This window comes from Cibotium barometz, chromosome 63 (assembly GCF_041138505.1).
Source record: "Cibotium barometz isolate CiBa-2024 chromosome 63, ASM4113850v1, whole genome shotgun sequence".
NCBI classification, from domain to species: Eukaryota; Viridiplantae; Streptophyta; class Polypodiopsida; order Cyatheales; family Cibotiaceae; genus Cibotium; species Cibotium barometz.
This window is the reverse complement of record NC_141108.1, coordinates 20162830-20176439: the sequence shown is the minus strand read 5'-3', so window position 1 is coordinate 20176439 and position 13610 is coordinate 20162830. Positions and strand designations below refer to the sequence as shown.

The window sequence follows — 13610 nt, the reverse complement described above, 5'->3', positions numbered from 1 at the left end:
CTTCTCTGAACATATGGCCATGCAACTGTGGTTGTCGCATTGTAGCATTGTAGGCTACTTCTACACCACTCCATGTAACCTATTTGGCAGTGTGCCAAATCTAATCCAAGTCATCTCTAAACCATTTGGCCTCATAGACAATGTCAAGCACCCGAGCTACTCAACTATGGCTACTCCTCATAATGGGGGGTCCATACAAACATGAGCTAGTCGGTGCTTAGAAAATATAATAATATGAGGGTGGAGCATTGATATCCAACACACCCCCCCTCAATATCCACCCGAAGGTGAACTACCTATGTGGTGTGATGATGGTGAGTCGATGAAGATGCCGCTCCATCTGATCCCTACTAAGGGCCTTTGTGAAGATGTCTATATATTTCTCTATCATCGGGCAATAGACCATCTCTAAACATATGGCCATGCAACTATGGGTTTCCCATTGTAGCATTGTAGGCTACTTCTACAGCACCACTCACATATCCTGTGGAATCCTCCTCAAACCAATACCCTTGATGGATGTTAGGGAAAACATGATCTTTGGTGGCCATCAACATTGGTATTCAGAACACGGAGGATGTGCTGAAAGTCTTCATTCGCCAACAACAAGCGACTGCCAAGGTTCAAAAGACACTCCATCAAAGCCTAGTCTACTCACCTATGTTGCTAGCCACAATGCCTCACATGATACAAAGCATGCAACTTTGTACTCAGCCTCTATCGATGAGAGTGCGTGTGGGCTATCTTAGTGATCCGAGAAATGCATCTCGAACCAAGAGAAAAACAGTACCCACTTATTGATGTTACAATCACCTACCCAATCTGAGTCACAAAAGTGATTGAGGGTCTTGCCCATAGCATAGGTGATGCCGTACTTTTGAGTCCCTTGGATGTATCACCACACCCACATACTTGATTTCTAATGATTCTCCCGAGGCTTGTTAGAGAACCTACTAAAAGCACCAACAGCAAAATTGATGTCTAGTCTAGTTTTACACAAGAAGATAAGACTACCACAACTAGTTTCATATATAAGGTCTCATCCACAAGGTCTGAGATGTCTTCGATGGATAGCTTTAGATCAGCCTCCATTTGGGTACCAAATGCCTTGCATTTAGTCATGCCAAATGCCTTGAGTATCTTATGTGCATATTTTTGCTTTAGATCAGCCTCCATTTGGGTACCAAATGCCTTACATTTAGCCATGCCAAATGCCTTGAGTATCTTATGTGCATATTTTTGCTGAGAGATGAAAATGTTATCCGGCTTATGCCATACCTTAATCCCCAAAGAGTAATGCATGAGCCCAAGATAAAAATGTTATCTAGATTATGCAAGACCTCAATCCCCAAACAATAATGCATGAGCCCAAGATCTGTCATCTCAAACTCTGCACTAAGCATCTATTATGTTTGTGAGATATTTTTTGGTGATCTCCTATGAAGATGAGGCATGGATATAGAGAATAATGTGCCCATATACTTCCCCTCCTCAGAAAACACATACAAATTTGCATTGAAGGGCTATGTAAGAGACTAATACTCACAAAGTAAACATCAATTCTCTGGTACCATACTCATGAAGCTTGTTTCAGCCCATAGAGTGCCTTCCATAACTTGTAAACTTTGCTTTTGGAATCAGGAACCATGAACCCAAGTGGCTATTCAACATGTGCCTCCTCCTCGAGGTTCCCATTGAGGAAAGTAGATTTTACACCCATTTGTAGAACAAGCCATTCCCCTTGCAGTGCTAATAAAAGAACGGTATGGATTATGGTTAACATGGTTGTAGGATTATTTCCTGAAACCTTCAATTTGTGTAAAACCTTTGCAACTAGCCGTGCCTTATACTTTTCCAAAGTACCATCAAATCTATATTTTGCTTTATAAGCCCACTTAGTGCCAATTACCTTATGCCTTGGAGGAGGATCTACAAGGTCCCAAGTGTGGTTTTTTAAGATGGAATCATATTCTACTTGCATGGTTGCCATCCACTCCTTAGCTCAGTCGGATAGAGTAACAACCTTCTAAGTTGAAGGTCACAGGTTCAAGACTAAAACTCAAAGGAATTGATCCCCTTGTGCTTACGCCTCTGAATCTTGAGTACCTCTATCACAAGAGCAAAATCTCCCAAGCCCTCTTTTTCTCCTCTTACCTTCTAGATCTGCAAAAATCTTGAGGTGCATCCTCAATAGTCAGAGGTTTTTCTCCATCTAAAAGTTTTATGTACCACTTAGGAAATGGCTTACCTTTTTTGGTACATCATGCTCTTGCTCTTCATCTTTAAAATTCATGTCCATAGGAAATGGGGCAAATTGCCTTCCATCAGAATATGTAAGGAACCCCATGTTGCATGTGGAGGTTATGTTACTTTGGTGATTTCCTTGTTACATGATGAAGAACAAGGAAGATCCTCCTCCATCCGACATGGTTGTTCTTGGAATGCAACATCATGGCTCCCTATGATATTCTTTGCTTGAGGTTTATAGAGTCAATATTGCTTCGACTCCGCGTTGTAACCCAAGAAGATGCATTTCTAGCTTTTGGAATCCAATTTGGTTCTCTGACCATCTACAACATGTACATAACACACACCCAAAAACTTTCAAGTGTACAAGTGAAGATTTCTTACCCGAGTAGGCCTGTAATGAAGTCATCCCTTTGATAACCTTTATTACACTCCTATTAAGAATGTATATAGCTGTGCTAAAATTACCTCGGCTCAAAAGGATTTAGGTAGATTTTTTGCCATTAAGCATTCTCCTTGCCATCTCAACAAGCTGAATGCTGAAATAAGTGATGCTAGTAGACTGCCAAGTCATGAAGACAATGAAATCCCATAAGCTCAAAGCAAGCCTTATTGTACCTACCTCATATAAAAGGAGTCACTTTCAAGCAATGAAATGAAGCAAGCTCTCAAGTCGAAGAAGACAACGCCAAATGGTGGACACTCCATCAACACAAAGCTAGCAAAAGAAGAAGATTATAAACAAACAAATCAGCAAACCTCACTACCCAAGCCAATGTCTATCTCAATTGTTGTAAGGTCACCTAGAAGAAGATTGCTACCATAAAGAGAATCAAGAAAGAAGTTGCGCATGAAGACGAAGAAAGACTTCTATAGAAAGAACCATGATGGTTCTTATCCCTCTTATCTCTACAAAAAGTATTATAATCAGCATCTAAGGCCATATGATGCACTCAAGTTAAAATTTATAACCAAAGTAACTATAGTGCCCATGTAGCATAAGGACTAATGTAGTTGAGCACAAGGGGAGAGAGAGGAAGAGTGAAAGTCTAAAAATTGTACTCGATCTAGCATCAAAGGGGGAGGGAGGAGGAGGGTTAAAATAAGTGATGCTAGAGTGCCAAGTCACCAAGCCAAAGAAATTCCATAAGCTCAAAGCAAGCCTTGTTGTACCTACCTTATATAAAAGGGGTCACTGTCAAGCAATGAAATAAAGCAAGCTCTCAAGCCTCTTTATGACTACAAGTCCTAATCTTGTAACCTAATTATGTTTGAGTCTAGTTTAGTTTATTCATTATTATGATTGTACTTAGATATTATCCACCTTAGATTAGTCATGTTAATTATGTTTAGATTAGTATTGTCATTAGTATAGGATTAATATTCGATTAGGCAGTTAGCTTATTTAGAAGAGCTCGATCCGTGTTTCTCAAAACTGAAGAGGAGTAGCCTTGGCCCTAAAACTGGCCTCTTGTGTAAAGGATTTCCATTGCTAATTACCCATTATGCAAGCTTCACATACATCTAGGCTGTTAGAAATTGGTGACAAATGCTCAATTAGCTTACCTTTTTGGATCTCTAAAAGAGTCTATATATTGAAATGCATTATCTCTCATGACAAAGTTTATTGCTACTCAAGTCAGTTTGGATGCAAACGTCGAAAGCTCATACAAGTTGTTCCTCCAAATGCCCTTTGTAACAACCTGTAACAACCTTATTATCTCTATCAAAAATGACTGCACCATTCTTATCGAAGTGAACCCGTAAGTCATAGTCCATGATGGTCAAGATAGAAAGGAGGTTCCTCTTCATATTTAGAACCCAAAGAAAATTTAAAAGACTTTTTGTATAACCGTATTTAGATATGAGTGAAATAGTACTGAACTTTTTATTGGGCACTTTGCATCATTACCCACTGCTGCCATCATCTCCATCAAGAATGATTGCACCATTCTTATCGAAGTGAGTCTGTAAGTCATGGTCCATGATGGTCGAGATAGAAAGGAGGTTTCTCGTTTTTCTTCGTATCTAAAACCCAAAGAACATTTACAAGACTTTTGTATAACCTTCTTTAGACATGAGTGAAATAGTACCTGAACCTTTTATTGGACACTTTGCATGATTGCCCACTGCCACCATGATATCATCTCCCACAGGCTTTAGGGAGGAATAGCAATCCTTTCAACGATTGGTCATGTGTCTAGAAGCCCCTTTGTCGATGATCCAAGAATCATCATGTGTTGCAACATTAGATGTCTCACTGCATGCTTCTTCAGTGATAGCAAATAGTTGTATTTCTGCAACATGATCGAATTCTTCCTTGGTCTTTAGGGTGTCATTATTGGCATCTGTTTCTTTTTCCTGCATTCTTTGGCTATGTGCCCTTTCTTGCTACAATAAAAGCATTTAACCTTTTTCTTCTACTTTGAAGAGGTAGAATCCTTACTGGTCTTCTTTGTGTTAGTGGAGAAAGCCTTAAGTCGCCACCATTACGACTTTGCATCCTCGTCTCAAAGTAATGAGCTAAACTCCTCGAATGTGAGACGAGTAGGGTTGACACCAACATTCAAAGATGTAGCAAAACTATCATACTTAGAAGGCAATACCCTTAAACAAACAATAAGCGAGATTTGAGGAGAGCACACTCATGTCGATTGCAGCCATCCGATCATGGAGATCTTTCATTCTGGTAAGAAATAGGTTGGCAAGGCAAGGATAGGAGGCACCTGTAAGACCAGCCCAAAAGCCCCTCTAGCATTGGCCAATACATGTGTGGAAGAGCTGGGAATCTGAGTGTAAGAGGAAAGCGGTTCCAATCTTCTTTAACAGAATCAAAATGGTGTAAGGTTGGAAAAACATCTTTCTCAAGCCCAATGGGAATGGGCTACCCTTCAGGACCTCCGAGGCTACTTCATCAGCATCGAAGTCCACTTGGAAGAAGCCCCTTCAAGCAAGCTCACATATTTGAAGTGGACTGCGAAGCCAGAGGGCAACGCCGCAAGTACCCAATCACGGGCCTGATTGAGCCGAAGGTTCTGGCAATGAGGTCGTTTTGGCATCTTTTTCAATCCTGCAAAGAGGGTCGCGAGCTCGGCTTCTGTAAAACTAATGAACACAAAGAAGAACTTTTCGATGCTGAGGCTATACGGTAAAGGGAGGGGGAAGGCCCAATACCAAGGCCGGGCAACAGGCCAAGATGGAAGAAGAGGTGGGCAGGTATTAGAGGGGAGAATGGCAGGCATCAGAGAGAAGAATGGCATGCAGCAAAGGGAGGGATGCATGCGGGCAGAAGAGGAGGGGATTCCTGTGGGCAACAAAGGAGGGTGAAACAGGGGAGGGCGGGCAGCAAGCAAGGCTAGCAACAGAGGTGCAGGTGAAGGCGAGCAGCAGATGTATGCAGGCGGGCATAGGAGGGCACACAGAAGAGGGCGAAGGAGACAAGCCCAATAGTCAGAGAGCTCGGCTCCATCGATTACAATATATATTTCAAAATAAAACCATATGAGTTCCGCAACAAGAAGGCACATGGTAAAGGTCGCATGTGCATGCACTGTCTGTTAGAAACAAGCTGAGGTTGTTTGCATTCTACACACATATATTCATTAGATACTTAGCTGGTTGTGAAATGATACCCATATGCTTTCCAAGGTGCTTTTGCACTTCAACACATAAGTTTAATCCTCCTCCATTCATATTATGAACTTAACTTTTTTGTGAGAAATGGTGCACTCTAATTGACAATCTAATGAAAGCCAATAAATAATTGCTCAAACATTATTTAGCATTCAAGAACGCTTTATTTGTTAATGGAGGAATAATGTCTTCATGTATTCGATGTGGCACATGTTATGGGGTCATGTGACTGATCAAAAAACAATCCGTGTTACTACACTTTGGAAATGTGTTTGAAAAGTGTGTTACAATGTTACTACACTATGTTCGAAAAGTGTTATCAGTTGGGATTTTCTTTTATGTTATCATTATACTTCAAAGCTGCACTACCAAATTTTAATGTTATTCACAAAGGAGCTTGAAAACAATCTTGTTAGTTAAAATATTTTTGAATAACATTATATCAAGGCTATAGCAATCTATGCTCAATTATCTCCCCGTAAATACCAGCAATCAACATTCTAGATGTGATTTTCGAAATTTATGGTAGCCAATTTAGGTAAGACAAAAACCAAAATATTGCACGATGAATTCTAAAAGACCATAAGTGAATGAAGTCAAACTGAGAGGCCATTGCCAGGGTATAAGCCTACCGCGGCCTCAAATTCTAGAGAATATTCCGTCTCGTCGGTGTAAAAGGAAAAAAACCTCATCAGAATTTTGATAAACAGTTATAATGGGATGAAAATGCTTGCTCAAAATAACCATTTCCCTTTCAACTCCTCACGAAAATTTATTTCCCAAGCACTGCCACCTGCAACAGCTATGCAAGTTCGTCTCTTTGTGGAGCCTAAGTCCATTGAGCAGACTTATTATACGAATGCCAATCTTGAAAAGGGATTCTCAAGTATCTTATTCCAGTAACATGTTATCAAATCTTACTAAAATTCAGTGGCATCCCAAAATTACGGTACATCTTCAAAGTGATATCAAGAAAACTAGTGCGTCTACATAGAACAACGCAAAGCTCTAGTGTCTCTTATCAAAGCTAAAATCTACGCCTTTTTTTAGTATGCTCATATACCTTGGTCAGGGATGATGCCGTCGTGTGTTTAATAAGATGTCTTTCGCACCTTTTTGGATATGGTTAGGGATGAAGCCATCTCGTGTTTCCTTGACACTCAAAAAAGACAAAAAAATTCTGCAAAATCAAGGGTGTAGAAACCTCATAGCTTTCACAACAACGAGAAATTATTATATAGCATTAAAGAATAGTAAGCATCCCTTAGAACAATTGGCTTACAAAATCTTTTTATAGGCTGCCTGGTGCCAACAGCAATTACAGAACAATTAAGTGACTTCTACTTTGCACTGGCAAGCTCAGCACGAATCTTTTTGGCTGCTTGCACCATATTAATCAAGGCTGGTTTGACCTCAGCATACTTGCGCGTCTTCAAGCCACAATCAGGATTAACCCACAGGACTTTTGATTCCAAAACATCCAGCATCTGTTACACAAGCACAATTGTTGAATTATTTCTTTGCTACAAGCATCCAAAAATCTATTAAACAAAAGAATCTAAGCTTGGCAAAGAAGATTTTTCTTCAATACATATATACCTTGCGAATGCGATCTGCGATCTCATCAGTGTCTGGAATCCGTGGAGAATGAATGTCATAGACACCAGGGCCAATACCAGCACTGTACTTCACCCCCTCCCGGAACACTCTAAGTAGCTTCTCATCAGAACGTGAGTTCTCAATCGTGATAACATCCGCATCCATGTCAATAATGGAGTGGATGATATCATTAAAATGGGAGTAGCACATATGTGTGTGTATCTGCAAGCACATGATTGTATCTTATTGAAGGGCATCGAAACATCTACCTACCCTTGCGCAAGAGAACCATAGCAGCACTTACTCACCTGTGTGGTGTCTTTTACACCACAGTTAGTGATTCTAAATGAATGCACAGCCCAATCCAGGTAGTAAGCTTGCTCTGACTTTCGCAATGGCAAACCCTCTCTCAGTGCAGCCTCATCAATCTGGATAACCTGGAAAACAGAAGGTAGGAAGTGCCCTCTGAGTCTCTGTATTTAAATAGCTAGAACATACCCTAAGCTGAGCCTTAGGACAACAAAGAAGAATTGAAAACTATAGAAAGCTGTGGTGTGATAACAGCACAAGTAAAGCAGTTGTCGAATAGTACATTAATTCCAGCTGCCTCCAGGTCTTCCACTTCATCTTTGATAGCCAATGCAATCTGGTAGCATGTTTCTGATCTGTATAGCACAAGCACGCACTCAGTGCATTCAAACAAAGGTTGAAACGTAGAAACACATTTGCACACATGCATTAGCTAACCTTGGCTGGTCATTTCTGACAAACGACCAGTTCAGGATTGTTACAGGACCAGTGAGCATCCCCTTCATTGGGCGTGCAGTCAAGCTCTGTGCATACTTTGACCAGAAAACAGTCATCGCATTCGGGCGGCTTACATCACCAAAAATAATTGGTGGTTTCACACAACGAGAGCCGTATGATTGTACCCAGCCATTCACAGTAAAGACAAAGCCCTTGAGCTGTTCTCCGAAGTACTCCACCATATCGTTACGCTGCAGCAAAAGACCAGGAATCATATTTACTGCAAAAAAGCCCACATGTTCCATGACGTTGCAGCAGACAGGATCTCTATCTCACCTCAGGCTCCCCGTGCACAAGAACATCAATATCCAGCTCTTCTTGCAGCTTGCAAACTTTGGTAATTTCAGCCTGAATGGCCTTGATATAAGCCTCCTCAGTAATCCTGAAAAGAAAAGAGGCTATTAAATCCTGCAGAAGGTATTCCTGCTTGCGCTTACAGTCACCTTCACAGAAACTTACTTGTTGGCCTTGACCTCTCGCCTTACTCTTCGCAGCTCCAACGTTTGAGGGAAGGACCCAATGGTAGTAGTTGGCAAGATGGGGAGGTTCAAATGCTTTTGCTGCTCCTCAAGCCGGACCCCTACAGGAGTTGCTCTCCTATGTTCAGAGCTCTTTAATTCGCTTGCCTGTTCACAACAGCAGAAAAGCCCCCACAGTCAGAATCATTTTAAGGATGCATGTCAACATGCAAGCTTGAACCAGATGCAACTCATTTACAACTGCAATAAAATGATAGAGCCCAAAGAAATATATCCATACTGACAAGAATGGCTGCTACCTTTAGAAAGAAAAGCTCAGGTTTCACAACTTACGGCTTTTTGTACTGCCTCATTGTGAACCCTAGGAGAGGACCTTCTTGAGGCCTGCCCAGCTGAGTTAGCTGCAAAAATTGTCTGTTGAAATGAAGTCAAAATTCAGCTTCAGAGACAGACATGGTAGTCTAGAATGGTATCAGTTGGGCAACCTCCTCACCTCATCTTTTTTTCCTTCAAGTGCTTGGGCAAGAGCAACAACTTCCAGAACCTTCTGAGCTGCAAATGCCAACCATGATTTGAGCTCTGCATCCAACTTGGTCTCATTCTGGAGATCCACAGCAGTATGGAGAAGAGAACACGAAGTTGAAACCACCACCTTATCTGCAAACAGTGTGACGATTGGATAACACCAGCAATTATGACCTTATTCTGACTAATTGAGCGTGTACAGCAGCTTCAAACTTTTGACCCTTCTGACCTTTTCCTAAGTTTCCGCGTAATTCCTCCAGCAAGGTAATTGAAGCAGCCAAATCGTTGGCCCAAATGTTTCGCCCATCAACAATCCCAGCAAACAAAATCTTTCCATCAGGAACGCCATGCTCCTTGATCTGGCTCAGGGCCTTTTTCCCTCTAACAAGGTCCACTCCAAGGGCTGAAACATGCTCCAAACTCAAGACAGTCCTATTCATAGTTGCAAATTTTGTCAGTACCAAACACACTAAAAAGGCCCACAGCTCGCTACAAAATTAATCAAACAGCACACTTCTGGATATCAAATTGAGCTGAGATCAACAAGCCCAGGCTTCAAACACAACTAAAAATAACATGCAAACTTACTGGTAAGCCTGAGCTGGGATGTCAGCAAAATAAGTTTCTATGAGAACCTTCATCCCACTAAGCTCTGCGCCAAGAACAGTATATGCCTTTTTGAAAATATCCAAGTGGTGTGCCTCAAGGTCAAGTACTAGGCTGGGCTCATCAAGCTGCACCCATGAGGCACCTTCTGCTTTGAGTTGGGTGATGATTTCCCTGATCCCAGAGACAAAGCAAAAAAGAAAAAGTGAAGATCATAAGGAAGACAACATGCTAGAAATGACTTCATACATCAAAAACTAAAATGACCAACAGACAATGGCCAAGAACTTAATGAAAGACGCTGGATACACAACGTTTCATGCCCATGCAAGGGGCGGGGAGTTGGACACACTTGACTGCTCATCCATCTCCAACAGCAGACAGGGGTGGGTTGTGTATCTAGCCTACGTACGGACAAAAGAGCTTAGATACCACCAGACGTTCCAATGCGTAATACTCACTTGTACACAGGAAGGATTGAATCAAGAAGAGAGAGGCAATTGAATGCTGGATCCACCCCCTTTCCTGGTTTAGCCATGAACAGATACGAAAACGGGCCCACGAGCACAGGTACAGTACCTATTCCAAGCTGCAAAAAAAGATTAACTTAAGTACTGCATCCCATAAGATTACACATTGCTAAGCATACTTAAACAACGCTAACCTCCTTGGCCTCCTTAAACTCCTCAATAGCTTTGTGGGATGAGAGTGCGAACTTTGTGTTTGGACCAAGTTCTGGCACAATGTAGTGGCTGCATCAAGCAGAAAGTCAGACAAACAGTGGATACATATCACAGGATATCATACAGCATAAAACCAACAAGCATTCTATATGTGCGGTTCACAGCAGAACTTCAAGATTAAAAGCCATCAATTAACCAAAAAGGGGACTTGGTTGAGTCACGTACTAATTTGTGTCGAACCATTTAGTCATCTCCATGGCAGGGTTCTTTGCATTGCCACGGGCCATAGAGAAATACACATCAAACCCGATCTCTCCACCTGTCCATCCATACCGAGGAGGGACCGCTCCCACTAAGGCAGTTGTATCAAGCATCTGGTCATAGTATGAGAAAGTGTTGCTAGGGATGTAAGAAATGCCAGCACTTGACATCTGTTTCCAGATGGAGCACCTCAAATCCTTTGCAACTTTTTCTAAATCAGAAGCTGTGGACTTGCCCTCCCAAAAGGACTCAAGAGCAAACTTAAGTTCCCTCTTGGGCCCCATGCGAGGGTATCCAACCACATGGGAAGCCATTGTAGTTAAATGCGTACACCTGTAAGAAAAAGGGACAAAAAAGATAGTACGATTAGGTGTCAATAGAATGCAGGTTGAAAAGATGGAATTAGATTCAATGAAACATATTTTAGACACTCATCCAGTAGATGCATGGCAATACCATGAGAAATCCTTGTAGCAATTTTAAAAAAGGCTAAAAAGCTGACTAAATTGAATCCCACACAGTACGATTCAAGAGGCTGAGTTCAGAAAATTCATGTAATTAAGATTGGAAACTGTACACAAACAGAAAGGCTAATGCCCTTATTGAGGGCCCAGGCAAACCCTTTCTGTTGGAGATGTTTGCAAAAAATAACCGCAGACTGATACCCTTGGATATTAAGAGGTGAGCTCATTTGCACGAAGGAAAGTGCTACTTTGACTTCACAAGCAAGCAACACGCCATCCACTAATTAAGTATCATGGAGGTTTGCGGGTACACGCCAGATATTAAAGCATGGATGAACAAACAACAGCAAACCTTCCGTAATAGAGACGGGCATGGTGTACACCACGTTATCTAGAGGGGGAAAGTCAACACCTAATAACTGCAAACTCTGTGGTAGAAGGCTCCGTAACATCATACCTCCGACCTTTAGGTATGGGGGCAAAATTCAATGGTCTGAACTAACAGACTAGAAAACAAAGTGTATGAAAATCCTCTGTATCTTTGTAACTAGAAAAAAAAGATGTCCAACTTGCAAAGAAAATCATAAGAGCATGACAAGATTAGTTGAGCTGTCTAAGCCAAATCTTCAATTACACAAAAACTAGGGCAGAAGGACTTGATCGAGCAGGGGGATCTTGAGATCCTTACCATGATTATTTATTTTTAAACAGATTTCATTATGAGAGATTTCATTTGTCAAGTGAATGCAGAAACTTCGCATGACGGCTTTTGGTTGGCAAGCTAAGAGCAGAAAGCTTTTCAATTCAGTTCTAGCCTAAATTAGCTTTCGTATTGTTTGGCACAGTGGAAAAAGAAGTCCCATCTCAGTACACCACCATGTCATTGACAAGAATTCAAGTGCAAAAAAACACAAATGCACCTGCTCTAGCATATCCATCAGAAAACAGTACAAAAACCTCTGGTTTCCAAACCTCAGCGTATCTACCATCAGTAAGTGGACAAACATGGTTTTCAATCGGAGAGAAAATGGATGAAAACCTATCATTTCTGTTTAAAAGAGCAAATGCACGATTACAAAACACAGAATGAAGAGATGCTGGTTTGAACAGAAAGATGCAGATGCAAAAATGAATCCACTACAAAAGAAAACCTTTCACGCCTGATAGAAACCCTTTCGGCCGCAAAGCAAGTCTCAAAGCAAATAGAAGTAGGAGATGGAGTCTCGAGCAGAAAACATAAGTAGAAGCTGGCGGAAAGAAGAAAGAAAGGATGGCAAGGAAACCTGCACAGAAGCTTTGAAGGGCGAGCTCTCGTGAAGGTTCTGCTGGTGATGGCGGTGAGGCGGAAGGCCAGAAAGAATGAGGAGAATTTAAGAGGGAGAAAGGGGAGTCGGAGATCCAGAATTTCGGGGGAGGTGAGTGAAGATGACAAGGGAGCTAGCTGGTTGGTGGAGGTGTGGGTACCTTTTCTTCTGGTTGTATGTTGCTGTTTAGGTTAGAGGGCACACATTGTCTCTAACACACACGTCACTCACACACACAATTTTGAGGCCCATTATATATCTCATACCCCTATGGGGGTATCCACCGCCTATAATTCATGGACAGGCAATCTCCCCAGCCCATGTATGGGCCGTGGGGTATGTGTAACGGGTTTGAGTGTGTGTTATACCCATGGGTTCCCCTTTGTGAGTGTGAAGTTTGAAGTAATATATATCCTCTCTCTCTCTCTTTCTCTAAGTGAGGTTCTCTTGGGATTCTAGAAGCATGTGTGTGTGTGTGTGTGTGAGAGTGAGAGAGAGAGAGAGAGAGAGGGTCAGGGAATCTCCCCCGCCCATACATGGGCGGTGGGATATGTGTAACGGGCTCGAGTGTGTGTTATACCCCATGGGTTCCCCCTTGTGAGTGTGAACTTTGAAGTAATATATAGCCCCTCTCTCTTTCTCTAAGTGAGGTTCTCTTGGGATTCTAGAAGCATGTGTGTGTGTGTGTGTGTGTGTGTGTGTGTGTGTGTGTGTGTGTGAGAGAGAGAGAGAGGGTCTAGCGTGTTAGAATGAATGTGTGTGAGAGAGAGAGGGTCTACATGTGCGAGAATCAGAATGAGAGGGGGAGAGAGAAAGAGAGAAGAATCTCATACTTGTGTGAACTATCTAAAGAAATTTTGCAAGCACCTTGAGTTGCATTGATCCATCATCCAACTCCAACAATCACTAATAATATCCTAACACGTGACTTCTTACTTTGGTAATAGCTCTTGCCAAAGCTTCATAAGCTTCCCCTATCTTTTGCAATTGTCTACTTAGTTT

General features: G+C 41.8%; 1 protein-coding gene across 3 annotated transcripts; it reads right to left on the bottom strand.

Annotated features, from left to right (window-relative positions):
* Positions 1-7092: 7092 nt before the first annotated feature.
* On the bottom strand, positions 7093-12938 carry LOC147603815 (5-methyltetrahydropteroyltriglutamate--homocysteine methyltransferase 2-like). 3 transcript variants are annotated; one of them, XM_086796421.1, is made up of 15 exons: positions 12588-12938; positions 10805-11173; positions 10561-10648; positions 10358-10485; positions 9879-10070; positions 9520-9722; positions 9259-9422; positions 9099-9179; positions 8746-8912; positions 8563-8668; positions 8227-8477; positions 8072-8144; positions 7788-7916; positions 7480-7701; positions 7093-7367 (listed from the first exon to the last, which is right to left on the bottom strand). In XM_086796421.1, the coding sequence occupies exons 2-15, from the start codon at positions 11152-11154 to the stop codon at positions 7221-7223; spliced, it is 2301 nt and encodes a 766-aa protein (XP_086652547.1). In that variant the 5' UTR covers positions 11155-11173; positions 12588-12938; the 3' UTR covers positions 7093-7220. The 3 variants fall into 3 exon arrangements, with proteins under 3 accessions (XP_086652547.1, XP_086652548.1, XP_086652549.1); XM_086796422.1 differs by having other exon boundaries at positions 12769-12832; XM_086796423.1 differs by having other exon boundaries at positions 12456-12760.
* Between the last annotated feature and the right edge of the window lie 672 nt (positions 12939-13610).

Coding starts and splice junctions, on each gene's coding strand:
- LOC147603815 (XM_086796421.1), bottom strand. CDS start 11,154: ATGGCTTCCCATGTGGTTGGATACCCTCGCATGGGGCCCAAGAGGGAA. Junction 10,649..10,804: donor AAATGGTTCGACACAAATTA/GTACGTGACTCA, acceptor TGCTTGATGCAG/CCACTACATTGTGCCAGAAC. Junction 9,723..9,878: donor ATCCCAGCTCAGGCTTACCA/GTAAGTTTGCAT, acceptor AACTATGAATAG/GACTGTCTTGAGTTTGGAGC.